The sequence below is a fragment of the Hypomesus transpacificus genome, chromosome 23, assembly GCF_021917145.1.
Source record: "Hypomesus transpacificus isolate Combined female chromosome 23, fHypTra1, whole genome shotgun sequence".
In the NCBI taxonomy this organism is placed as follows: domain Eukaryota; kingdom Metazoa; phylum Chordata; class Actinopteri; order Osmeriformes; family Osmeridae; genus Hypomesus; species Hypomesus transpacificus.
In genome coordinates, this window is record NC_061082.1 from 6365859 (window position 1) to 6393841 (window position 27983).

General features: G+C 43.9%; 1 protein-coding gene across 2 annotated transcripts; it reads right to left on the reverse strand.

The window, feature by feature from the left end:
* Positions 1-7017: 7017 nt before the first annotated feature.
* ramp1 (receptor activity modifying protein 1) lies at positions 7018-27773 on the reverse strand. 2 transcript variants are annotated; one of them, XM_047047813.1, is made up of 3 exons: positions 27247-27773; positions 16342-16477; positions 7018-9152 (listed from the first exon to the last, which is right to left on the reverse strand). In XM_047047813.1, the coding sequence occupies exons 1-3, from the start codon at positions 27308-27310 to the stop codon at positions 8897-8899; spliced, it is 456 nt and encodes a 151-aa protein (XP_046903769.1). In that variant the 5' UTR covers positions 27311-27773; the 3' UTR covers positions 7018-8896. The 2 variants fall into 2 exon arrangements, with proteins under 2 accessions (XP_046903769.1, XP_046903770.1); XM_047047814.1 differs by lacking the exon at positions 27247-27773 and adding an exon at positions 18088-18546.
* Positions 27774-27983: the final 210 nt, after the last annotated feature.

Below are 27983 nucleotides of genomic sequence, written 5' to 3' on the forward strand. Positions count from 1 at the left end.
CTAGGATGTCATCCTGCTCCAGCAGAGTGCTACTGGAGCAGACAGAAGGGGACCCCAGCACACAGTCTCCCAGGAATACGCTTGCATGGCTGGGAGTCATAACCTGTACTTGACCAAGACATACAGGAGACACTACAGTTAAGAGGTGTATGTTTTGGTGACTTTGACATTTAACCAAAAAGTGGGATTGTGATTTAATGGCAATCTGTATGAATGATATCCACAATATAAAGTTTTGACTGAGCAAGTAATTCTATTTTCCTGACATATTCATGGTTGATTAATAATGAACTGGTTTTCAGTAAAGTCTCCTAAACATTTTCTTTTTCTGCTGCTCACTGATTCAAAGTGTCCGGGAAAGAGTCCCCCTCAGTCCACCTCGAGACAGCTGTCGCTCACACACACACCGCCATTCTGCCAGGCTGGGCACACACATTTACACACCCCCTCGTCTGCTGTACATGCTCGCCTGAAGGCATGAGGAGTCAGTGACAGCTGACGGATCAGGAAGCGAAGGCAGAGAGAAAGCAGGGAGAGGTACATGATGTCTAGCCCCCACTGTAATGAGAGAGACACTGCTACAGACACAGCAACAGACACAGCAACAGACACTGCTACAGACACAGCAACAGACACAGCTAGAGCACATTTACATTTATGCATTTAGCAGACGCTTTTACCCAAAGCCACTTCGAAGAGAGAGCTTTACAAAAAGAGCATAGATCACTGATCATAACAACGAGGTAGTCCCAAACATAGCAAGCAGCCAAAACATGAAGCATACATTGTGAAAAACTAAACAAGTACCAAAGGGAAGACCCATAAGAGCATGCAGTTATACAAGTTACAAATTAAAACAACCCCAAGCACGCAGTGGCCAGGTGGTCGGCCACGCTGCCGGAGGACCCACATCCTGCTGTGCAGGGAATCTCTCCATTTGGGGTTTACTTGCCTTACAGTACCTCAAACACACTCGCACGGCTTGATGTGCTTTCCACTGAAAACAGGATCTAAAACCGTCAGGACGTTTTCAGGAAAGTTGCTGACTTCAGTTTTCACTCTTTTTCTTTTAAGTTGTCACCCACAAAGTTGCAGGAAAGAACTGTGAACGGTTTAGAGCCTAAGTGTCTGACCTTGTTTCCTTCCCTCCTCTGGTTGACAGTCTAGAGACACTTCCCTCTTCTTGTGAAGAGAGCGTACTGTGGAACTCCAGGTCTAAATCCAAGTTTGTCAAAAGTTTTCAAACATCGAAAAGGAGCTAGGCTTATGACAAGATCAGCCACTTTATCACATTCAGAATCAAGGACAGTATTTACATTACATTTAGTCATTTAGCAGACGCTCTTATCCAGAGCGACTTACAGTAAGCATAGGGACATTCCCCCCAAGGCAATTAGGGTGAAGTGCCTTGCCTAAGGACACAACGTCATTTGGCACGGTGGGGAATCGATCCGGCAACCTTCCGATTAATAGCACGACTCCCTCACCGCTCAGCCATCTGACTCCCAGTTACAGACCCAGTATTAAGTGTTATTAAGTGAGCAAAGAGAGTAAATGAGGCCTTCATCTTGGATCAAGTATCTTGACCATTACCAAGAACAGGGGATGGGGCTTCTTCACTCAAAACTCTTTGTAGATAAAGATAACATTTACATTTAACAGTTTATCTAAAGCGACTCACAAAAAGTGCTATCAGTTAGAATACCAGATAATCTAGGACCAGAAGTGCATCATTCTTTATTCAATTCTTTAATTTTAACTCTTCATTTAAACTATTGTGCTGTGTTTAAACTGAGCCTGGATTGAGAGCCACAGTGACATTAGGAGGATTATTTTCAATAGACTTGACACATTACAGTCTGCTATCACCAAGGCAATGGAGAGCTATCTGCTTGAGCCCGGTCGGAATGTGTTTTTGATTTATCAATCAGTTAAGCCTCATAGAAAACCGTTATCTGAAAAAAATCTAGATCTGCTACTCCATTTTAGCTTCATAGCTGACAACGAATCACGCCAGAGGTAGGCCTACTGTTATGAAGCTGACATGACTATAAAGAGGTTTTTGTTCGAATTCACTGAATAGATTCTCTGTCGGTTTGAGATTGGAGAAAAAGGTTTTCTTCATGACATTTGATGATGTCCCTACGTTCAATAAAAGAGCTTTGTGCTTGAATAGAGATGCATTTTCACATTTTGATAATCTTTCACACATTTTTGCTACATGGACAATGTTTCAGGTTGATTTGACCTAAATAGTAAATGCCTTTGAGAAAGTATGTTCAGACAGAATAGAGCTTCACTACATTTCATCACACACACACACACACACATATCAGTACAAACATGACAACTGACACAAACGTCCATACATTACACCTACACACACCAATACACACTTCCAGGACCTTAGCTTACTACTAAGAACAAAAGTTCAGTTCAGGAAAAACCTTGACATTAACACCTTATTTCAAGTTGTTTTTTAGAAAGACTTCTTTTCATCATTTTAGTCATAACAAGCTGGTTGAAAATATAAAAAATATTTACTGGGCATTGCCATACAATGTAAGAATTGACTGACTAACCAAAGTGTCTACAATCAACATTGTAGCCAGTTTTCAAATATAGAAAATATTATTTGATTCAGTCCGTTGGCGGCAAATGTAGTTGAACGCTGAGGTGATAAACATAAACAGAGGGTGTAAATGAAGAGCGAAAGGAGGAGGGAATGTGTGCAAACCGGCAGAATGTGGTCATGCCTGGACATTTGATTAATCTCTTGGCGTGTGTGTGTGCGTGCGTTTGTGGGTCCTAGTTATCGCGTCCACCTGCCAAAACGCGTGTGGTTCACTCTTCAGCTGCTAAAAACAGCAGCGGAGACAGCACGGGTGTTCGTTAGCATCACTCAGATCTCTGGGAAGAGCTCTCATCACCACCCATCTCCCCAGCCAGCTAACCACCACAGGCTTTGCTTGGGTGCAGTGTTGTGTCACAAGCAGAGACGGTTTTAAATTTAGATTTGCACCCATTTTATAGAGACAAGGAGTGAGCACACATCAGAGAATCTACTTTAATGATGATCTGCCCACATATAGACACACGCAGACACACGCTCGCCTACGGTAGACCTAGAAAAGGCAAATAAAAAGGATCACAGCAGTTCATTTTCCAATATAGTTGAAATGTGATGAAGATGTGTCTGCTTCTGGTTGTGATCCTCTAATATGCTTGTGTTAAAAGCTATCTCTGACGAGCCAGCCAGGTGTCCATGATTGATTGATTAGGGTTCTGTCCTCCAGCAGTTCAGCAATCAGCTCCTTCGACCTCAGGCTCTGTGCAGCTGTGAGAGACAGGCTGGGGACAGGGGCTTTGGGGGCTAGGCAGACTAGCAGCAGAGGGTAGTAGTTCTAGAGGATACAGTAGGATCACTACAGCGCATGGCAGCAGGCTAGTCAGAGCTAGTGTAAGAATGTCTACTGCATGTTAGAAAAACACCTTTAATCTAGATCTGATCAGATCTAATTTGATCATTCTCCCTCTCTCTCTCTCTCTCTCTCTCTCTCTCTCTCTCTCTCTCTCTCTCTCTCTCTCTCTCCCTCTCTCTCCCTCTCTCTCTCTCTCTCTTTCTGAAATATGTTAAATGTTTTTGTTTGTCTTTGTGGAAACTAATAAGATTCAGTTTCCAGCTAATAGCTTCTTCGTATAATTTAGGCATTGCCTACAGTGGAAATGTCAATACCTGCTCTTTCATCTTGCTCTACAATCACTCAATGCTGGCTGGTATCTACAGCATTGTGTGGATTGTCTCTGTTGCTGCCAGCTCATATACTGTAGTCTGAGTAGGTCCCTCCCATCCCTTCTACTTTGTCAGTCATTCCATCATTGTTTCATCTTCTCAAAGCCGCCCACATTTACAGAGAAAGAGAGCGAGAGAACGGAAGGGTGTGAATCTGTGGACATCCGGCCATATGCCTACGTGGGTGCAGCTGTGTGTGCATATGTGTGTCTTCTAGAGAAGTCGCTCTTTATGGGGAAACAAACCTACACATCACTTACACACGTGGGAGGCATCGTGGAGGGATTAGACTTCCTTCAAACAAATAGCTCCTGGCCTTGGTGCCAATGTATACAGAAGGACTGAAGCATGGAATCAGAAGCAGAACAATGTGACGTCTCCACGTGCTGAAAAGGCTGAACACTAGCACGTCTCTGCTAAGCTCAGTCTATTGTACCCTGCTAGGCTTCATTAGATGCATGTTACAATGCCCATGGCCATGTTCTATTGTGTTACTGTAACTTTCATGACATGATGCTGGAAAGGAGTTTGGTTGCAGTTGACTTGTGTCTTCCTAAGGATAGATGCAATAACAGCCAGCCTGAGGAAATGGTGGACTGGGTTTTCTATATTCTATAGAGGTACTGTACATCACTGGATTGTATGGAGGATATATGTAGCGTGTGTGGGTTGCAGGATCAAAGAGGCTTGAAAGGGAAAGTTTAAGTGAGTGGATGAGAGTTGCAAACTATTCATGTGTGTGTCTGTGGGTGGTTGGGCATATGTGTGTGAATGTAATGTACAGCTTCATGTTATATTGGTGACTGTTTCACTGAAGGTTCAATGTTTCATGTCAGCTGTAAGGATGGATGGTGGTGATGTGTGCAGAGAATACTTCTGTATCTATCATTACCAGAAATTAAACCTTACCTCAGACTCTCTGCTATCTCAAGCGACCCTTCAATAAACATGTCAATTTAACAATTACAAACAATAGAAATTATTTGGTAGCTATATGAAAATAGTACAGAACTTACAGTGGATGCACTTTGACAACTAGTATTCCCATATGGCGACACACTTAAGTCTTTCATTCAAAATTGACTTTAGATTGGAGAGGTTTGAATCCAAAACGCTGCTGAATAGAGATGGAACCACTGGTTTGGTTCTGATGCTAGGTGTTGGATGGGGTTCCTTCACCATCTGTAAACGTATAATAAGATTTTAGGCTTGAACTGGATTAATATCTTAGTAGTTAAAAGGACCCCTGCAATTAGAATTTGTTCCACTGTTTTTATTGAGCTATAAACAGTAATTGTCAAGAATTATCCTGACCTTTGACCCATTCATATTTGGCAAACAATAAGAAGATATGTCCAACATTCAGTGAAGGATTAGCATTGCTATATTATCACGACAGTGTATCTGACATGTTTTCCTCTCGATATTCTACTTATGTCTTACATCAGACATACTGCCCTTGTCAGTCCCTGGAGTGCCCACTGTTGGATAGCTCTTTAGTGATTGCTAATATATCAAAGTGATTAATGATGCTCTAATTATGAGAGCAGCCCCTCCTATCTTTATTTCCAGTCCCTCGTGTCCATAGAACAGGCTCCCTTGTGTCTGTGTATACCAAAAATAAACCCTCCATATGATTGCAATTAGGTCCCGTTACTAATGACTCTCTGCTTCATTAACAGGCAGAACATAAGTGCCTGTCGTTTCTTGGCGAGTAGCTCTTTCATGTTGGAGAGGCGATCCAGACGGCTGTCATTGGAGTGTGTGTTTACATCCCCTTGGGCAGGTGTAGCGCTCCTTCACGGTCGAGGAAGCAAACAGGGGTCTATGGACAGCAACAACATAGGACAGCGATGGAGACAGGATAAGCTGTATCTCACATTAGACAAAAACTAGAAGAATGCAGTTATGGCTTCTGGGTAGTGTGCTCAGTCATGGATAGACCCATAAACAAATACAAATGTCTTCCTGGGTTAAGAAAACCCTGGTGACACGTCATATCAAATTCTAAAGTTATCCAACAAGGTATAGAAAACAGTCTAGAGCACGTTGAGGTCGGAATGGTCAGAAAATGTCCCCAGATCTGTTACACGGTCGGTTTTGACAGATTGATACCGTGGGAGGGTAATCCTATCAGTTTTAAACATACAAGTACTCCTCCTGCACGTGCAAACCATTAAGACTTGACTATATCTCTTTATGGGGTCAGGAGAAGTGGATCTACCATAGTTACCATGGGTCCAGGTCATTGTGTGATAAGGTGCAGCTTGGGATAGCTTACGTCTAGATCCTTAAGTGAGAAAATGGATGAATGACGCTCGAGCCTTCAAGGGCTCCTTTTCCTTGGGGCATGCAGAAGTGGATGAAAGGTCTGTAATGACATCTACAGATGTCTTTCATGGCATGTACTTCACTTTATTTACAGTACGCAGTCTTTGTGGTGGAATCTAATCCCTCATCCATTCCCGTGTGACCTTGTATTTACATCATGTACAACATGTCCCAAAGGGTCCCAGCACGTCACTCATTCTGTGAGGGGTGACACGGAGAGAAGACGGAATTTCTTGAAGGCGTGTTCTACTTAATCCACCCAGATCTGTGTCGTGTGTGTGTGCGTGTGTGAGTGTGTTTGTCATGTTTGCCAAATGTGGTAGTTCCAGCTCAACACCACAGTAAAACGTTTTCATTAAGACAATCTCACGGTCTGAAACTGTTGGTCCCATGGTGATCTCTCAGGGGGGCTGCTTGCTCCAAGCACAGTCTCTCTGTAATCACACTCTGGCAGAGACCAGGGAAGAGAGAGAGAGAGAAGCAGATGGCAAAAATACTGTCCAGAGCTTGAGATGCCAAGAGATGGTGGGAGAAGGAAAAGAGAGAGAGGGTAGAAGAAAAGAGGCAGTGGCAGAGGAAGAGAGAGAGAGATGGGAACTGATAAATAGTAGATTGGGAGAGACGATGAAGAGAGAGGAGCAGAAACTAAATAGATGATGGAAAGAGAGAGAGAGGAAGTGTGTAAGAAAGAGAGAACTGTGATTGTCAGGTTGGGAAAGGATAAACAAAGAGAATCATTGCAGAGGATCGCAAAAACACGGCAGGGAAATAGTCTTGAGACCCATACCTCCATGAGCCTCTTTCAGGCCCCCTCAACCTCCTTGAGCCTCTTCCAGATCCTCTCTGTCCCCCCTCAACCCCCTTCAGTCCCCCCTACCCTAATCTCAGCCCTCATGCTGTTTCACTCACACAGAAACATGTAACAGAAAAGCTGTCCAACATACCCAGTCTCGAAAGCCTCTTCCACCTCAGCATTGTTTGGGATTTAATGGGATGTGAACAGTCATGGATTTTTTTTACCATGGATTTGATATATTTTAAAACCTCATATTAAAAACAGCATCATTATATATTGTCTCTATTTTGTTGTGATCTGTTATTGTGTTAGGTACAGTAACTACTACAGTGATGCTCATTTAAATGTATTTCCCAACACTTGGCACTTGCAGTGCCCACTTTCTAACTGAAGAAGTAATGCATTATTCATAAAGTCTGATGTCATTTCACACTTTTCCAACTGTCCCACGCTTGGTTGCACAACTCATTTAGCAAAGGAGACAGTTTATATATAAAACATTGTGCTGTCCAAAAGCAGCTTTGATGGGTTTCTATTTGAGACTCAGTTTACAACATCCTGTCCATCCTGTCTGAGTCCACAGTACTTTCACCTGCTCTTTCCTCATGGTGAGTCTTCATTTACCCAAGCATGACTTCGTTTTTTCCTCAAGTCCACAGTCTGCTTTACTCTAATGAAGAGGTACATTTAGCATAAGGATGTGTGGCAGCCAGGTGTTCCAGGGCTTTAGCTTTAGTGTGGCGACATACACTCACAGTGGGTAGAAAAAAACTGTTTCCTCTGGCACTGACCAGTCAAGAGGAAAGGAAAGGTGTGTTTCCAGCTCTTTCTAGAGAGGGCATATTGACAAAGCAGAGCGCAGCCAGGCCACCAGACAAGGACGCAGAAAGACAAAACCAGACCAGGTGTGTCCAAATCAAGTAATCAAAGGTGGACCTGAAAGCTGTGTTGAACCCTTGGCGATATTAAGAGTGGGTAGAACATTTGACTACTGATCAAGAAGTCCCATGATCAAATCCCAACCTGTCTTTGATATAAAGCATCTGCCAAATACAAGCTTCTGACCAGGCCTTCAGCTCTGCGGGTACAAACACATGTATCCTCATTCATTGGGAGTTTACCTGTGAAAATGTAATTGGTCTTTCTTTAAAGATTCCATCCAGAGGACATTAGCTTCTGTGACTTTGGTGACTTTTAAACACATTGTACAAGGTAATATAATTTATTGTTTTTTGATCCATGTTGTACTTTACACAGTTAATAGAAATGTCAAAGTCTCTCAATTTCATTATTAGTGTCAAGTACTTCAGATTCAAACAGTTGTTGAGCAAGGCAATTTCCATTTTTCCATCCATTTCCATTGATGACCAAACAGGGCTTTTATTTTCAAGCAATTCTTTGAACTCTGCCAGTTTTTGGTACAAAGGGAAAAATGCCCAAATGTTGTAGTAGAGTAAGAGAGCAGGACTGAGCTGAAAGGCATGATGGGGGGCAGACCTTTGTCTCTGTTCCTAGCGATGCCTGTTAAAGGACCCGCGCCAACGCTCCACACAGGGAATGTGAAATCCCCGCAAGGATTGCACCTGTCCATTCTTTTACATAAGCAACTCCTTGACACATTTGCTTCCATACTTCCAACAAAATTCCCTTTATAACCCTAGGTCTCATTAAGAGGTAATGGCTGAGTGCAGAGTGTACTCAGCACTGTGTTCCAGTCTCCTGTAGTCATCACTGAGTTCTGCTTATCAGATCATTATTTCCCCCTCCTGTCTTTGTGTTTGGTCCACCAGTGCTGGAGCATACCCCAACTCTGTCTCCTGGCTGTATTGTTTGTGGATTTGTACCTGTCAGAGGGGCTCCTAGGTGCCAATCTAGGGTCAGTTTAGTATCCTCCTCCTGTGGGGCAGGGTTGGAATCAATGTGAGCTAAACTGATCCTAGAGCCTGCAGGTCCCTAGCTGCTGTCTCTGGCCCCAGCTAGACAATGCCCTCGCTGCGCTTGCTCCTCCACACCACTAGGGCAGTCATGAGCAGGGTGACCAGGATGGGCACCACGATGAAAGGCCCCAGGATGCGGTTGGGTGGGTCGCGGAGCCGTCGACCAGACAGAGAGCAGTCATAGAAGTAGTGCTTGTGGATGCGAATGAAGAACTCATCCACCAAGTGGTTAGGCCAGAAGCAGTCCATTTTCAGGGCCACCAGGTAGGTGCAGTTCGTCAGTTCTCCATATGACCTGTGGAGGCAGGAGACAGAGATAAAGAGGTGAATTGAACCAGTGTACAAGGTGCTTGTCCATTAGGACATGGCTGAGGGTACATGAGTGTCCACTCCAGGACCTCTGTTCTCAATCACAATTCATGTATGTTCTTCTTTCTTTTTTTATTTACAAATGATCAATATTCAGAACGTCATTATGTATGAAGTGGCCAAAGATTTGACAAACAAATACATTTCACTTAACAGGTGGGAAACCACAACCAAGATTCCCATCGTTTTAATGTAGCTCATGTAAAGTACAATCTAAAGAGCAATCATCTTGCACCTCCAGAGGAAATGGTTAAGATTAGACTGCAGCCTTTTCACTGTGGTGAATACAACTAGGTTGTTTTGCCTTTCAACGCCCCTCTGGTTATCAGGGGCATGTCATGATTGAGGGTAATGACCCCCTGGTAATGGCCGTGGACAGTGAAGGACAGAAAGTCCACTCCACACACCACCCCTCACCTTTCCACCCACACACACCTCTTGTGACAGGTGTGTGATCGAGAACGCAGGTTCATGCTCTCCACATAGTGCTATTTCTACCCACATCCTCCTGTGTGGGATGTTTGGCAGAGACTTGACCATAGTTAACATATACTACAGAGAGAAAGAGAGAGAGAGAGAGAGAGAGAGAGAGAGAGAGAGAGAGAGAGAGAGAGAGAGAGAGAGAGAGAGAGAGAGAGAGAGAGAGAGAGAGAGAGAGAGAGAGAGAGAGAGGCAGCAGGTTGGGATAGCAGTATATCTAGCAGAAGAAGAGTACTGATCTAGCAGTGTAAATATAGATCCTCCAGCGGAACAGAAATTTTAACAAGGTTTATTCTTTCAGCTGACAAGCCTTTGGTCCAGGAATGATTTATGCTGTAGAAACACATTACTCTAAATAGATGATGGAAAGAGAGAGAGAGGAAGTGAGAAAGAAAGAAAGAAAACTGATGGTCAGTTGGGAAAGGTTAAACAAAGAGAATCATTTCACAGTGGGATTGGGGAACAGACTGTTTTCACAGTGAATTTAAACAGAACATTTCAACATCAATATGGTTTATGGAGGAAATATGAGTTGTCCCTGAACATCTTCTTTGTCCTGTTTGCCTGTCATGATGCTAGGGTCTGTGTGTGTCAGGCCCACTACTGCTAACCACAAAAACTACAACTGCTGCTACTGCTACTACTGATACTGATACTACTACTATTACTATTACTACCGCATTCTGTCCATTAATGTTCTGAAAGCACTATGGAAGGGGATAGTAGGTTCTATCTGACATCAACCACAGCCACAGTGATGGTTTCACAGTAATGAGTGTATGAACTAAGGCAGGTGCCAAAAGACTCAGAATAGACCATGTCAGATGTCTTGTGACCTCTCCAGATGTTCAGATTGTATAGCTCCACAGCTTCCTGCTGCTCCTGTGAAAGGACAGCGAAGGACAGCACTTGCAAGGCCACCCTGTGCAAGTCATATAATAGGCTGTGTTCTGGTGACGTTCACACTTGCTTGACAATGTGTCAATATGTCACAAGCTACACAATATGACCTCTGTGTGTGAGCGCTACGTCAACATTCTCACTCTGTCATTTCCTTGCACCTGCTCTTCCTCCTTTTGGAACAAGGACATGACAGTTAGGGTCAAAGGTCACACCGATGCACCATTACCGTGAACTAAGTTATTTTCTTTATCATAGAGAGGCTGCAGGCTGAGAATACATTTGGTCTGGCATGACATGCAACACTACTGACTGATATGACCGTGTCAGAAATATTCAGGCATCAAGCCATGACTTTCATGAGATGTGATGGGAGAGATCACCTTTGAGATGTTCTCATAAAATCGTGTCTAAGAGAGACAGGAATGGTTGGAGTGGCACATCTGACTGTCTGTAGCTTTGGAACGAAATTGCAAAAATAGATTTGTTTGAAATCGTCAGAGATCAGTTATTTCCTATGAGCCTCTCTCAGTCTCCTCGCATGACACGGATGATCCAGATTGAAGTTAGTTTGAAAAGCCCCATTCAAAAGCCTTTGTCTGATAACAGGAGTGAGCCACTGATATTGCCTTGCCTGGCTACCTCTTTATTTACACACCGCAGCGAGGGACACTCTAAGTTTGCTTGGGGAGAATCTGCTTCATTGACTGAAAAGAAATATGAATAAATAAAACCTCACTGTGGGACAAGAACCAGCAGACTGAGAAATGAATTCCAGACTTGTGCTTCCGTTTCTGCACCTCTACTGAAGAGTTTGAGCCAGATGGTTTGTATTTACCAAACAAAACAATCAGCTTCTCTCCTTCACTTTTGCTTCTTTCTCTGCATGACTGCAAAAGGAAATATTTACTATCACTCCATGACACACACACACACATACATTTACACACACCAACAAACACTCACATAAAGCAAGTCCCTTTTTACCCTAAGGAAAAATGGATACTAATATTTGATTGTGAATGACCTAGCCATTGCGCTGCCATGCATGTCATCCAATAAGTAAAGCGGATAAAGAACACTTGGCTCTGTGTGATTGGTCGTATTCTTTCAGTGGAGTGATATTCTCCGGGAAGGATTGGCTAACCTAACAAAGAAAGCACGGACCAGCTAAGTTTCTTTACCAAAGGGTGCTTGTTGGTGACTTTAAAGAGCAAATCAAATGCCAAAAGCTTTTAACAATATTTCTGTTTCTAATATGCTGGCTGGATGTTCCCCACCAGTTGGTTTACTATGCAACATAGCACCATCGTATAACACCTCCCCAAACACACAGACACACAACCCTCCGCAGTCAGTGCTGCAGTTGCTGTGTGACAACATCAGCTGCTAGCGTCTGTTTAGTGAACAGATGCAACACTATACAAAGCAGTGGAGCAGTTGGTATCCCTTTCGGCCTGAGATGTGGTGAGGAATGAGAGGTGGGGTTTTCAATAGTGTGCTGTGGTTCCAAGAGTTTTGGAATAGTCCTTGAAAACATTTTCTCTTCAGAAGAGCCCAGATTTAGCTTTTGCAAGTCTGAACCCTCTATGAATAACTGTGCCCAGAGAGGAAGGACAGTCTGTGGGCAAGGTCTTCACATTAGCTTCCATAGATCTTCAAGGCCAGTGACTACATCTTAGCTCAGCATTGTCTTAGCCCTGAACACAACCAGCTTTTCAATCAGCTGTTTATTGAAATATTGTGTGTGTTGCTGTCCTATGAAAAGAAGTATCTGGCTTTGTGAAGTAGTTGGTGTCTGTATGACGAGTGAAAAGGTGTCTTCTGTTCTGAACCGTCTCACCCATTAGAGTACTGTGAAAGTGAAATGCCTTTCTACCATCTCCCTGTATAGAGTTTTATGTCACAACTCTTGAGTGGAAACATAGGAAACTCTGAACAACTCACAAAGACGTCCATGTGTGTATGTGTGTTTGTGTGCATGTGTGCGTAGATGTTGTACTTGCTGCAGAGATCTGTCACATTTGTACTCCATATTGGTGGATTGCTGCTGCTTCACAGTGGAATATTCAGCTCCTTGTTCTGAACTATGTTCTGCCCTGCAGCGGAGTTCCCCAGATGTTCTGCCTACTCGGCAGTTCTTAAACTGCACTCCCCTACTGAAGCTCATCTGCATATTCTAAGCTGTCCTGACACACACACACACAGAGAGAGAGAGAGAGAGAGAAAGAGAGAGAGAGAGAGAGAGAGAGAGAGAGAGAGAGAGAGAGAGAGAGAGAGAGAGAGAGAGAGAGAGAGAGAGAGAGAGAGAGACGGGTTAGGGATGTAACGCAGTAGTCATTTAGATTATTTACTGTACATTATGTATTTAAGGATTTAATTAAGGATTTAATTAAAAGAACAGGCTCTCTAGCCAGCCTCCATAGTCTTACAGCAGTAGAATCTGTCCCTACTCTACAGGGAGGACATGATACATATACACACACACACCCACACACACATCTGCCGGGGGTAAGGACTGGGTGACGGAGGTTCAGCCTATCATGATTGACAGTTAGTCCCTGTAGTGTACAACGCTTACCTTCTCAAATTAAAATAGGCTGTAGAGATGGAGTGACAGTGCACACATTAACTGTCCCAGTGATTGGACTTATTCACAGACTAACTGCTCCTTTGAGTGACAGATGGTCTGCAAAAATAATCATGAAGCTCAAATTCAAGTTGCTCTTTATCTTCTCTCATAGAAATCTCGCTGGCAGCCAAGATACACAAATGAGACAGAATCAACATTAGATAGGAAATGAAATAGGACCACAAGGGTATTTCTCAAATTATAAAAACAGCTTTTGACATTTATGGGTTTTAATGGTAAGTGGACTCCCACATTCAACCATTGCCACGGGCCATAGAAGGGAACATTTTTCAACCACGAGGTCAAATTAAAAAGGGAAAGGATCTGACATTAAAACAGAGAAATCCCATTTCAAGAATCATATTGAAATGTCACTGACTTGTACAGAACTGGGTCTGACTTTCCTCATAGCTTTCCTCTCTAACGATTAGCGTCAGGGTCAATGAATGCCCTGCTCTCTGGCCATCTACATTTAGCTTCAAACCATTCTATTTTAGTCATGCCGGCACAGTATGCAAAATGCATCTAAAGACTCTGCAAACCCATCACCTAAAATCGTTTTTTCATTTATTTCTCATCTCTGTTCGTCTGTCCGTCACCGGTGTTTTGTTTCCAGTCAGGCGCTGTTTGTCTGCCTCTTTGTACTTTGCTGGAGAAATGTGTTAACATTCTCGTTATCTCTTCTGTTCACTTGGCTACTCTACAGCCAAGCGCTTCCTCGCTCACTGTTTCATTTGAGGCAGATCAGAGAAACCATGCAAAAACACACAAACATACACATGTACACATACACACACGCCTAGCAGCCAAGCAGATATTTCTAGGAACTCAAAGGAAGTGGGTTTTAAAGGCCTAACCAATAGAGGAGGATGTGAGGGAGGCCTCTGATATCCTTGGTAAATTGCATTTGTCACCCAGAAGGAAAACTGGCAAGAACACTAGGTCTGAGGTGAACATCTCAGATATTGATTCAGTTTTCAGCAGTACAAAGGCTCAGATTAGGGGACATAATTCCAAACCTGGCAACCTTGAAATTATAGTGATCTGCAAAGAAAAATCAGGCAAATGTAGAACTGCAAAACTGAGCCAGATGACAAGCATCAGTTGCTAGTCCAAAGTTCCAAATAAAATATACAAATAAATAAAACAAACATTCTGAAAAAATCTGAGCTAGCTGGTTGTAGTATTGTGGAGTGTTGTTGAGTAGTGTGTGTGTGTGTATGTGTGTGTATGTGTGTAAGCTTGGCAGTCTGCTCCCCTGCATGTGTATTATTGAGTATCTGACGATTTCCTTGAGCTTATGACTTCATACAGAGAGGCTGAGACACTGGGGGGGGGGGGGGGGGGGGGGGGGGGAAGAGTGGGAAAAGAGTAGAGAAAGAGTGACATGGGGGACATGAAGGCAAGTGACCTCACCTGAAAGGACCACACAGACCTGCCATTCACACATACAGTAGCATCACCACCACAGCATTTATTCAACTATTATAGCTCCATCCAGTATCTCTCCTAGTCCTATGATTTATCTGCAGGGTGTCTATAATGGGAATTCAATGTTTAGTCAACGGTTGTCTCAGCACTCTCAGTCAACACTAACCCAACACAACAACTGTGTTCCAAGGTCATCCGTCTTTCAGAGTGCATATCACTCATGCTGGGGGTGGAAACTGTGAGTCACTGGAAGTCCTGGAGGCAGCCGGGTCAGCCGGCGAGGCAGGGCCTGTGTCGAACACGCAGAGCAGCACCCATGCTGGAGGCTTGACCCTGCTGGACAAGCAGAAGCACTGCATAGAGCTGTGTTTGATTTGTTGACAGTCAAACCTTCCTTTGAACCGGTCACATAAACACATGGACAGGGGTGGGAGGTAGCTGGTGTTGCAAAGTTTCTGAGAGTTTGTTAGTGATAGTCATCACCTCAGCATACTCCTCAGGGTTTACAAGCTGGGGGGGGGGGGGGGGAAATATCTCGGTATAGCTATAAATAGATATATACACAAACACTGCGGGAGCAGAAGGTGTGTCTTCCTGAAGGGAGGTGGGCGGTCAGGTCTGGCCTGGAGACAGAGGGTCAGTGGTGGTGTGGATCGGTGGATTTGAGTGGTGTCGGGAAACTATTGTGCACGATAGAATGACAAAGGAGAAGTAAGTGTGTGCGGGTCCTGCTCTGACAGATATGCTCTGACACATATGTGTGGCTGCCACGGCCACGATGTGGGCCCTAATAGAGACAAGCCTTCCTCACCGCGGAGCACCACGGGCTCTGTTTCATCAAGCCCGGAGTGCAGCTTTCATGCAGCACTCTCTATACTCTCTACCCGGGTCTGATGTGGTCTCCTGTTGTGAGGAACGTATCGAGCCGTGAAATATTCCAAATAACTCCCACAGATGTTCCTGCTTGTCGTAGTCAATCGTCAATGAACACACACACACACACACACAGACAAACACCCCCCAAAAAAACCTGCACACACATACACACACTATCCAATCTCATCAAAACATATGGGAATTCATTAAGTCACCCAGTGCTTTCCCAGAAATAGCTCGTCTTTTCAGGAGAACAACAGTCTCAGGCGATGCCCCCTCATCTCCCCTCATCCCCCCTGTCTTTTCTTATCTGCTCCAGCCTCCTCTCCCTCTTCAGTATGCAGCACAAGTTATTGCACTGCTCTTTAAAGTGTTCATCTTCACAGAAACTTTCCATCTGGACAGAAACGTCCCACTACTGGGACCTTGCCATTTAGAAGTGCGTTACGAATGTCAGAGTTGAAACTGGAGATGGCTTGGTTGAGAAAACGTAGAATGGTTCTCGTAGGGGTATACTGCTGGAGTCATGCAGTTTTAGCAAGCTAACATGTGGGGAGGGAAAGAGATTCAGATGGAACTGGAGTTCCTAGCAATTGAATATATTAGAACTGGCTTTATGTAATCTACTGTATATAGTTCTTGGTGTATGGTTTTCCCTTGTTGTCTTCACTCGGATCCTGCCTCTGACTGGCTCACTGAGACCCTGGCTAAGATGTTAATTCTGACTCTACCGCAGCACATATAGTGTTGCTTTTTTAATGCGTTGTTGTGTTGGAGTTGTGTTTTCTCTACTCACTCGATGGTGTCCTCCCAGCTGCACCAGTGATGCTGGTCCAGAGCCTCCATGTCCAGTTGGAACTTGGCCAGGCAGAACTCCTCGATGGCGTACTCATAGGTGCTGCTACATGCCAGCACTGGAACACAGTGGCACACTGGGGGGGAGGGAGAGGAAAGAGGGTTAGAGAGGACAAGAATCTGCTTTAAACACCCACTTTTATTTTAATCATTTTGATTAAAAAAAAGATAATCTAACTACAGCATTGTACAGTCATGTACTGTAGTTATAAGAAAGGTCTGGAAAGGTAATTTGATGACCAGGTTATTGAGAGGTTGGAGACAGACCTATACTGTATATTCATGATTTCACATCCAAGCATCTACACTGTGTGTTGGTACTGTTTCTCTGGGTAGCCAGGCTGGAAGAGACTCCCTGAAAGTGCAATAAAGGCACACAATTTACTCTGACCACTCAAAAAGCAGCAGCGCCCTGGAGGCAAAGAGGAAAGGACTCAGGTTGGAGTAGTCCAGACTGACACAGGGTCACGTCAGGGTCCTAACCTATGGAAGGACCTTTTCCCAGCAAAAAATACAATTGGGGAAGTCATTTTTGACAGCTTGAAAGTCTATTCCAACTGATAAAATTGTTATAACGTTAACCTACTTCAGAGTTACTTTAGAGCAACCTTATATTTCATTTCATATCCGTTTCAATTTCGTCTCAGCTTCTGAGGAAAGCCACAGTCAGACTTGCACTGTATCTCAAGGGATTGGATGTAAAACATAACCAAATACCACTTTTGATCAATTTGAGATAGAAAATCCACATTAGACTGCCTGCTCATTAGACTTTAGCTTAGGGCTGGTACATATTGTGGGTAAACACGTAATGCTGAATGTGTTTATAAAAGGCTGTGTAAGAGACTCTCCATGGTACAACTTGGTCTGTGTTCAAACTTCAAAAGTTCATCTGACAAGAAACAATCTTCCTTAGACAGACACCCAATTTAAAAGAGACATCATTAAGTTCTGTTGCACGCTTGTGACTGCAGTGGGAATGTCTCTTGCTGACTCAGTTCCGATGTGCCTTTTAACAATACACACTCTGCCCCGTTGCCATCGCTAATAGGAGAGTGCACTTACAGGAGCTGGAGATGAGGAACACTAGCATAGCACAGTGTCAGACCGGCATGGGAGGAACAATGAGGGTTCCTTTAATTAACTCTGACAGAATGGGTTTAATGCGCACCACATGTAAGAAAAAACGATGGGTGTTTCTGACGACTGTCAACAGGGTGCTGCAGAACACCCCCTTTCTTATTGTTTTTCTCATCTCTCCCCCTTTGTCTCACACTCTCTGTGTCAGTCCTCCTACTGTACTTGTCATCATCTTATCTCGGGGACATACTGGTAGACTCTCACAGCTAGTGGACATCCTCCCTGTATCCCTGAGTGTCTTCTGAAGAGAGTTTTGGAGGTGGAGGGATGAGGGAAGGGATGTTGAAAAGCATTTACGAGGCAAAGTTATGCAAGCGATATGTTTACAAGCCCAAACATTCCACATGAATCTCTGCAGAGCTGGTGAGACCTGATCAAGAGATTCGTTATGTAATGCCCAGATTATTAAATCAAGGAAGGCGATGTGGCTAGCAATGAAAATCTTAGAAGTATTGGGCATTAGATCAACACAAGCAGTCAGTTTATTGCAGCTTCCTTCTAACATACCAGCTTCCTAATTTGTAGTTGAGCAGTAAAACTGTCTTACTTTACTTTGTTGTATTCCAGTGGTGAGTTGAAGTTGATAGTTAACAGTGGAATGTTCTGTGTATCAGAATGCAGCATGAGGCCAATCCTTGAAACTACAAAGTTATTGAAGGCCCAGGGGTGATGAGTCCTTCTCCCCTGGACTGATCGCACAGCACGCTGCCTCGCTGGATACATATCCATTGCATAAGGAGACAGTGGAGCCTGTGAGTCTGCATATGGCTACAAATATATCCCACCTCCAACCTCCTAACTTCCTGTGACCCAGGCCTTTAGATATCTTCAAAGTGTCCTGCATATTCAAAAGCTGGATGCACACAGCGCTCTCCATGATAGAGGGTGACCCCTGCTATTGATCTGCTTTCTACTACGTCGGCCCAGGCTACTGCCTCCTCATCTGTTTGAGCAACTTGCCAGAGGTTTGAAAACAAGTTTGGCTGTGAATGCTCCTCCTGTCTGCATGTGAAACCCTGAAAAGCAATATACAAAACTAGGATTATTTTTTCTGATAAGATGTTCTTCACTGAGGAAAATTGAGGATGAAGGTAACAAGGCAAGATTGCCGCTAACACACACACACGCACACGTTGGACTAGTATACCGTAAAACCAAGGGAGAGGAAAAGAGATTAATATTGGAAGATTAAACAACTTGATACAAACATCACATGATGAAATGTTGATTCCAATTCAGTTCTATGAAAGAAAAAACATCTAAGCTTTTACATTGTTCAATGTCAAGTCCTGTGTGAAGGCTGCACAGGGCCTCTTCTGGTAGATAGGGGGAACAAGGGGAAGTGGAAAAAGGATAGAAAGATGAGTGTATTAGCTGGCTAATGAACACTCCTTCACATCATCATCCTCCCACACTGTGACAGGAGCTGTCACTCCTCTTACTGTTAGTCTCTTTCTCCTTCTCTCTCTCTGTCTCTCTCTGTCTCTCTCTTCATCCTAATGGTTACGACTCCACCTGTCCCCCTCAGTATAATTGCCATGGTTACTGAAGTTAAACATGGGGATCAGACACTGTGCCGTTCCACACAACTGTGTCCACTGTGACTGTGTTATAAATAGGGTCTGGGGAATGTAGTGCAATAGCTAGCCTACAATTCGTCACCAAATGTGGATCATCCTATGAAAAACTATGCTCAGAACTGTGGCTGGTCCATAGTGTATAAACCATTACAATACAGCAGAAGGTAAACACACAATGATGCATGGTCTCTCCCTCCCTCTTTCTTTTTGTCTCACTCTCTGTATTGTCCTGAGCATGACTGGGGGGTTAATGAATAATAAAGAGGAATTTAATGTTCCTAAGTCTTTGACTGCGCTTCAGATGAGGCAATTTTGTCTGCAGGGGGTTTTCTCAGACAGATTGTGCACTTATGTTAGAAAGAAAAACAGAGGCACAAAGAGAGAGAGACAAAAGAGAGAGAATGAGAGAGAAAAAGACAGGCATGTTCAGTCTATGTTGTCTTCTAAACTTCCTCCACATCCCACCAGGGAGGGCACAGGGAGAGGAGAGCAGACAGCTGGCCAGCCAGTAAAGATGGATGAATCTTTAGAGAGTTGATGAAGTTCACCACACACACACAGAGAGTGCAGGCACTGAAGTAGATTTGACAGCAGACAAAAGCGATACAAAGCGTGGGCTTGGCATCTTGTAGAACTTGATGAGAGCAGTAACACTAATATCACTCATGGAAATCCTTTTTTGAGATGATTAATTATATAGAACATGTTAGGGTTCTAGGTACAGTAAAACACATGATTTACAACTGCAGAATGAAAACAGATCAACGAGCTGGGGAATGCTAGGTAGTCCATTGTTACCTGGGGTACCTTTCCTTTGTCTGACCCTCTTCCCTTCCTTCCCTCTTCGAAGGACTGATGCCTGCAGCACAGCACCTATCCCCATTAGTGGCCATGTAAGCAGCCTGCAAACAACCTCACCTCCCACTGCAGCAGCCTGCAAACAGCCTCCACCTCCCACTAGAGCAGCCTGAACCTCTCTTTGCAGCAGCCTGCAAACTGCCTGGACCTGCAGGGAAATCCACTGCTAACCGAGCATGTCTTCTCAGAACACTCCTCATAGACCACAGCCACAGCCATTAGGAAAGCAGGGAGACAAACCTCCGACTTGGCTTCAAACCAACATCTGACACCCCGTAAATCCTTCAAATCATCGGCCTACTTTTGCGTTCGAGACAGACTTTTCTGTGTGGGACAAGACGACATGCCTTTCTACTTTTCAGGCTGTGTCTGCCTGAATGTGCCTTGAGCCTTTAGCTGGACCGGGCTCTCCGGGGAGCAGTGCACTTTATACTACTGCTGTAGCATACCACACAGATAACAGATGCTTGCCAGTTGGATGGGGAAGACAACCACAGAGGGTGTGGTGAAGTAAAAGTTTGGAGCACAGCTTGAGGACATGGGGCTGCTGAGGGATGCTGTCTGGAGACCTGCTGTCAGAGCCCAGCAGAGCTGATCCCCCTCAGCAGCAGTTCTGTGGGGTGTACCCAGATGAAGAGGAGCCTTGCTTCTTTTACACAGCCGTCACACAGTACATCGGATCAAGGCTCCTCTGGAGGAAGAGTATGCGGAAAAAGGCATCATTAGTGTCACTGTTTTCCCCCTCGTGATGCATTCTGTCAACTGTAATAACTGCACACACAAAGGTCAGCGTGCTGAACAATCCACTCTGTTTACTGTCTCCAGTGTAAAATGACTCGAGGGTAGTAAACATTTAGGCAGTAAAGTTGTAATCAGGAGGACATTTTCTATGGTGGCACAACTGAAGCAATTGCACAACGCACCACACTCATTATCTTTGTACCGTAACAATAATCACGGGCATTAATTGCTTTTTGTTCCGTCTTCTCAAAATGCATCATGTGTTTTCTCCAATTACATTCAGCGACAGGTTGACATAATGTTCGGAGGGAACAGGTGCCAGGCATTCAAATTATGCTCTGTTTAATCAAGATTGTACCAAAGGGGTTTCTGTCATTTTGACAAGCGCTGTCGCTCAGAGGAAAGTAACAACCAAATAACAGTTTGAATCAATATGGCGCTGAAAATCCATGGTTGCACCTTTCAGCAAATAAACCCTATCAAATATAGTCACCACCCTGCCTTTCCTGCTGCGCCTGAGCACACAAAATCTCAATTACACACACACACACACACACATACACACACACACAAACACAATAGGATCAACTTGCTGCTGAGATGCAGAACTTGATCATGAGGAATTGGAATTGATTTACAAAGTCACAGTGGGAAATTACAATCTAACCAAAAGATAAGGCACATCAAATCAAATGGAATATAAATCTTGGTCTGCTTTAATTGCTGTCCCAAATTATCTGCCATTATAAAAGGAGGTCATAAAATGTGCACAATGACAGAGTTAATGACACCATAAATCCCTTTCATCCCTCCTCTCTCTCTGCACGCATGCTTGCACACACACCCATACACACGCGCACACAGATACACACACACTTTCTCTCTGTAACCTCTCTCCCAATCGCTCCCTCTGACACACACTGTCTCTCCATATCGGTCCCTTTCTCTCACACACACAAATTGGCAATCACACATACCGTGATCACTGATATATATTCTTTGAGCTCAGTGTTGCACAGGTGATTGATCAGCCAGAGCAATTACAGACACCATCACCATTAGCCTGACTATTTTATTACCCCCACTTAACTCAGCTCTGCTCTCCAGGGTCAGACCTGGGATAAACAACTCTGGCTAACATGTGGCCTACTCTACAACAGCTCGACACTGATTTCAAAGACGGAAGAGACGGGAGAGACAACACCTTGGGTTCAGGTTACGGCCACGTTGCTGAACTGATCATGAAGGGAACCAGACACCAGATACTGGGAATGTACAGTACTTCTCTCATGACCTCTTTAGTTCAGACAGTCCTTATAAAGAGAGCAAGTTTGAGGTGCACTAGTGTAGGAAAACCCCAGGGACCTCTCTGAAGAGAATTATTCCTAATTAGGAAGCAACACCAGTCAGACTGTTCTGATTATTCCAACATGGGGGAATAAGCCTCACTCATATACAAAACTATACAAAATATGCGTGACAGGAACTCATTTACATCCGGGAGACATTTGTTTGTCGAGAGACAAAGGGCAGAGACAGAATGTGTGCGTACATCTGAGACAAAAAGGTAGAAGAGGAGGGAGGAGGGGGAAAAGAGAAAATTGCCTGACGGCGGAAGAATACAATTACACAACGTGTCAGAGCAGTTTTGTTGAGTGGGCTGTGATGTCATACTGTAGGCAGAGTATGGCCGGCACTGCCTCCGGCTGGGGCTCCTTGCTGAGGAAACCAATGAGCTGTCGACATGAACCTCCACACACTCTCAGCCACCCAGACCTGCAAGCTCTGGGACCCTGAGCAACCCCCTCTGCGCGTACAGGCATCAAACTGACAGAAGAGGTTATGGTTGCTTGTTGCTAGTTCCGTGTGTGATCAGGGAAATGCCTCAAGAGCACACTCCGCAGACAGAGATCACATCACAAGACCACAACCAATAATCATGCTATGTTCAGATTGTGGCCCAAAAAAACCTTCTGGGATTGGATGATCTGGAGAAAGAGCCATTGTGCAATTGATCTTTGCCAATGGGCTCTCAAACACACACACCTGCGCACACATACACAGTGCCAAACGCAAACTGACAGCCGACAATAAATTGTGCTCATGTTTCCCCCACTAAAACCAAATGGGGAATAAATCAGCTTCTTTTTTCAGAGTCAAAGTGTCTGGTTCTAAAACCTTGACACCCTTTAACAGCCAGGGCAGACTAATGGATGTAGGAGTACTTTGGACTCATGGAGGTAAATAATCGATACGTTTGTACCGGTGGATCCCAGACATACAGTCAGACCGTGGCTTCGTTTTAGTGGGCAAATGTGGTATTGTTGCACACAGAAGACTGAAGGGTGAACCATGTTGGTCATGCAAGGCAGCTAGCCTGCATGTCAGTGCAATGGGCATATCTGAGATGTTATGGCCCCCTCTCCCTGGCAACCTCTCCAGACTGAAAGCATCCCCTGGCAACCATCCCAGCAGTGCTGCGCACAGGGGACAATGCAATCCAACACACAGCTGAGTACTCTGAGATCATCTGAGAATGTCCTTGTTTTCATGCACTGTAGTGCCAGAGTTTACTGGATTGGGACCATTTCTGCATAATTAATAATTAGCTAATGCAGGAATCTACCGCTGCCTACTGTCACACAGCAGAGGTCATCACATATTCAGTTGCACCTGTTTATTCCCCATGGCTAAAGCTACCACATCTCACCCCAAAAGGTCATCAGAGATCATAATTATTCTATGTTATGACAGTAGGATACAAAGACATGTAAAATATATAACTAAACCATAACTGCAATGCCTTTGTTATTAGAATGCAGCACTGGATTCAATTGTTCAGAACGCACATAAAGACTCCCATGTTCCCTCTGTAAGTTTCATTAATCACAACAAAACAATAATTTGATGTTTTGACTAATTGTTACAAAATATGTGTGTGCTATTGGAATTTGATTAAAGGGCTTGACAGTTGCAATTAGAGATGCCCTTGGAATAACTAATCACAGTCATCATCACAACAGACATTTCAACTGAAATCTGAGTGCAAACTGAAACAAATACAATTTTCACAGAGAAGTGAACAGGTCAACCACTCTGATTCATATTCAGAGATCACTGCGGCCATGTCTAAGCGTTAGCCTGGTGTCGATAAGGAAAGGGGTCAGAGTTGACTCTCCCACAAAGACGACGAGAACCAAGGAGGTCGAACCAAACACTCAAGCCTCTGATGCAAGCAAGCCCAGGAAAACACAACCTCAAGTGGATTGATTAATGGAAAAAACCCAGACGTTCACTCATAACAGACTGTGTTGACCTTGTTGATTGAGTGTGTTCATCCAGTGAGCAGGTATGGACATTTAAAAAATGTGGTCATGACCTTCTAGGATTGACAAGAGATTTAAAATGGCACAAAGGCCCCAGGATGTAACACTGGTGCTAGCAGGTTTCTAAAACACATTTGCGGCAACAATGGCACAAAAAACAGCCTTGAAGATGTACTCTGATGTGTGTGCACCATGTGTGTAAGTGTGCGTGTGTGTTTGTGTGTGCAACATACTGTGTGTCTAATCACACATTCGTGAGCTGAAGGCTGATTATTAAGCAACATGCAGCTCATTGAGAGAAGGAGCATGGTGTCAGAGATGTGACTAAGTGCTCACAGTGCTGTGAACACTGCCTGTGGAGTGGCTGGCTGCCTGTGTGCGAGCCAGCCCACTGGCTTTACAAACACTCATCATTACTGGCTCGAATATGTGGCTTCTCACGGATGAACAACTGGCTGCTGAATGCAACTGTCAAGATTTAGAGCTCACTCTTGACCAGTTCGAGCCAGCGGTGGATTGGAGGGTGTGGAGGGATGGGGTCCACGCACAAGAGTTGGTGGGAGAGACATCTCTCTCTGTGTCGTTTTTTTGGGAATTGTTCTCACTAATGAGAAGCCAGTAAATATACTCTCAGAAGTGGCAGTGGCGATGAGCTATTGTTATGTAACATTGAATGTAGTTTATAAGAGACGCTCAACCACCAGATGAGCTGTACACTCAACTCAGCTCACTGACTAAAATACAGTCTGTTTCAGGATTTTGTAGACGCCTGAATGTAATTGGTTTTAAAAGCAAAAAATACCGCAACTCTATATCTGTCAATAAAACCCTGCCTGACTATGCAATTTCAAACTAGAATGGAGTAAATATGAAGAGAACGGGGGTGGTCAATACAGGTTTCTAGATGTAATACATGTACGTATGTTTAATATACGCAATATAAGTAGGTTAACAAGGGTTAATGATGTTATGGTGAATGCGTGGTGAGAATAAAACATACTGTGCAGGGCAATGAGTTGTCCAGGCCATATTGCACTTTGTACAATGTCTACAGTATATGATTGTACTTCAATGCATGTTTTGCATTTAATACAGTGTGGTCTGTCCCCCCCAAAACATATTGGCAATCACAACAAACAGCATGTGGTTGATTGATTGAACTGTATTCTCTCATCAGCCTTGCAGGTTTTACCTGGTTAATTTACTAATCTAAAAACACCATGAGAATGCCATGCAGAACATACAAGCACCACAATATAAAAGAGTGCAAGAACTCTGTTCCCCCCACACCCCTTACTCCGATTAATTCAATCAAGCCAATGAGGAAGTGGGTGGGCCTGTCTCACAAGTCAAACGAGGAGACAAAGCCAACCTGACAACTGTAAAACTCATACACAAGCCACAACATCAATCTGCAAGGCCACTGACACGCCTCCTCCATTTCCCATTCTCCTGCCTGGGATAGGAATTCTGTTTGCCAACCTGGGAGATTTACTCAACAGTCACTTCTGACTTCCCTCCTACCCTGTTCTTGGGCGCTGCGTGCGTGTGCTTACATGCATGTGTGTGCATGTGTTTAAATTGCCCGAGCAACCAAAGGGCAATCGCAGGATTGAAGATAAACAACTAAATCTCTACTGTTAGAATTGTAGCGTGTTTCGAATGTAAACCTGTCCCATCAGTTGAGGTGCAGTCTTCATGTGTGAGGGGTCATATATCTGTAAGGGATTGTGGGGGATGGCCAGACAAAACCAGCTGTGAGTGGGGCGAGCAGGACACTTGACATATCTTCCTCTGTTGGCATCATTGCCATGGGGGTCACCACATTCTTCCATACCAGCTGGGGTCCCTCACTGGCTGTTGAGACATGCGCACACACGTCTGCATGAATGCAAGCATGCGTACACACAAACCTGTGATATTATTTGAACTTTTATTGGATTATTGCCACTGAATGTGACTTGACACATTTTAAAGAACGTAAGGGTGGCACAAGAGTATATGATTTAGGTCTGGAACTCATAACCTTGTGACTGCCCCTCCTCTTTTTCCTCCTCCTCTGGTCCATGCCTCTCTCATATCAGCAAATTGAATGGTGGATCAAGTCCCTCAAAGGGAAGAATATAATGAAACAGAGCTCGCACCAGACTCGGTCCATATTTGCAAAAGAAAGGAGAAATTGCAGCTATTTTACCGACAACATCCATCTCCACTTGAAACAAGTAAAATGGGTTTGTGTATTGAATCATATTTATCATCATAGTGATACATACAATGTTGTAATCTCAGAGCAGAACCACTATTATGATCTGTCATAGTAATCACGGATGAGTGCTTTGATTCTGGTTGTTTGCGTGTAGAAGCATTGTGGAGGTTTTATTTGTCTGGTGTGCGTCAGATTGCTCACACGGTTATTCCCACTCAGACTGCCCCCTCAGTTCAACCATTATTCAGGAGCAGGAGTCCTCTGGTGTATCTAAATTTTTAATTCCACAATGCCGCATGCACCGCTGGATCGGTTGAAATTCTACCAGGGAAGGAAAAAAAGAGTGAAAAACTCAACTAAAAAGTCTACGATTAACTTTTCTGTTTTAGTGTGATTCTTAAATTTTTCATTGGAATTTGTGAGGCAAAATCACGAGAATTCCTTGCACTTTAAAAGGTTATCTGGATTTATTGATCGACGAAATGGAAAAAACACCCGAGATGTCGCTGGCACAGTGTAGACTGTAGACAACAATTACAAGGGAGGTAACCTACAGTATTATGTTGAACGTGATAGTCCTTGACAGAAACAACGCAGACTCACTGGGATCCTCAGCAGAGGCGCACACACAGCTCAGCAAGCATGTGAAGAGAAGTGTGAAATGAATTGCCTATAGCAGAAGGAAGGCGCCATGCATAATTAATTAGCATTATATAGGCTACTAGACAATTGACCCGTGTACAAAACTACATAATTAGTCATGTACGTTTGATTATATATATCAACGCAATTATCAATCCACAATTGTTTATTTTAGCAACACACATATTGTATTCCTTTTTAATCATTCTAATGAATAACTAATGGAGAACAGTGTCGTAAAGTTTCTAAACAGTGCAGTTTGAAGCTATAGTTAGCCTATAACACGGGTAACTGGCAACAGAGCCAGTGCGAAGCGTTGCGCTCTTGGTTCTCCTGTCTCCAACAAAACTTACCAACCACGAGCCAAAAAAGCATCTGTGTCGACACCACTCGTGCGTTCTTCAATGCCATTTTCATGGAAATCAGGCTTAATGATAGGGAAGTTTAACAAACGTTCAAACGGATGAATTCGCAGCTGTCCCCTTTTCTAAAGAAAAGTGAGAGTATCCGAGAAGTGTAGCTAAATCTAGAGAAGTGTCAAATCCATGTTGCTAGTCTCCAACTTCGTAAACGAAGCCAAGATGTAGTCTCAGGCAATATCAATTCCAGCTCTGCGCTCTCCGTTACCTCTGTGAAAAAGATCCGTCGCTTTTGAAGTAATGGTCCTATATATTGCGGCTTGTAAAGTTTCTTCTGAATATCAGCCGCAGAATCAATTTCAGTAAAACAAAAAAAGAAGCTTTCCACAACCTTTACCCCCAGACCCTGTTGGCAACTCCAACCATGCGCAAGGAGACGCGCCGAGTGAGCTAGTGCCTGTGTGCTGCTGAGGTCTAGAGCTGGCGTTCTGCTGACAGGACAAGTGTGAGCAAGCCTTCGCTAGGCAGACTGAAATGTAGGCTACAGGAAAAGTAGAGGGCGGCAGTAGCCTCATGAGAGAGGAGGGACAGAGTGCATGATGCGTGTCTAAAACAGCACCCCAAGGGGTCGTTGGGGAACTATGATAATGGTCAGTGTAAGATTTGCATTGTCAAGATTTTACTGCTGAATCTCATTAACAAAATGACAAGGTCACAAAGGGCAGAAGTTT

Excerpts from the sequence above, each read along its gene's own strand:
- ramp1 (XM_047047813.1), bottom strand. The coding sequence starts at position 27,310 with ATGAAAATGGCATTGAAGAACGCACGAGTGGTGTCGACACAGATGCTT. Across the intron at positions 16,478-27,246 it reads GCTTTTTTGGCTCGTGGTTG|TGTGCCACTGTGTTCCAGTG; the intron begins GTAAGTTTTGTT and ends CCTCCCCCCCAG. Across the intron at positions 9,153-16,341 it reads AGCTGGGAGGACACCATCGA|GTCATATGGAGAACTGACGA; the intron begins GTGAGTAGAGAA and ends CTGCCTCCACAG.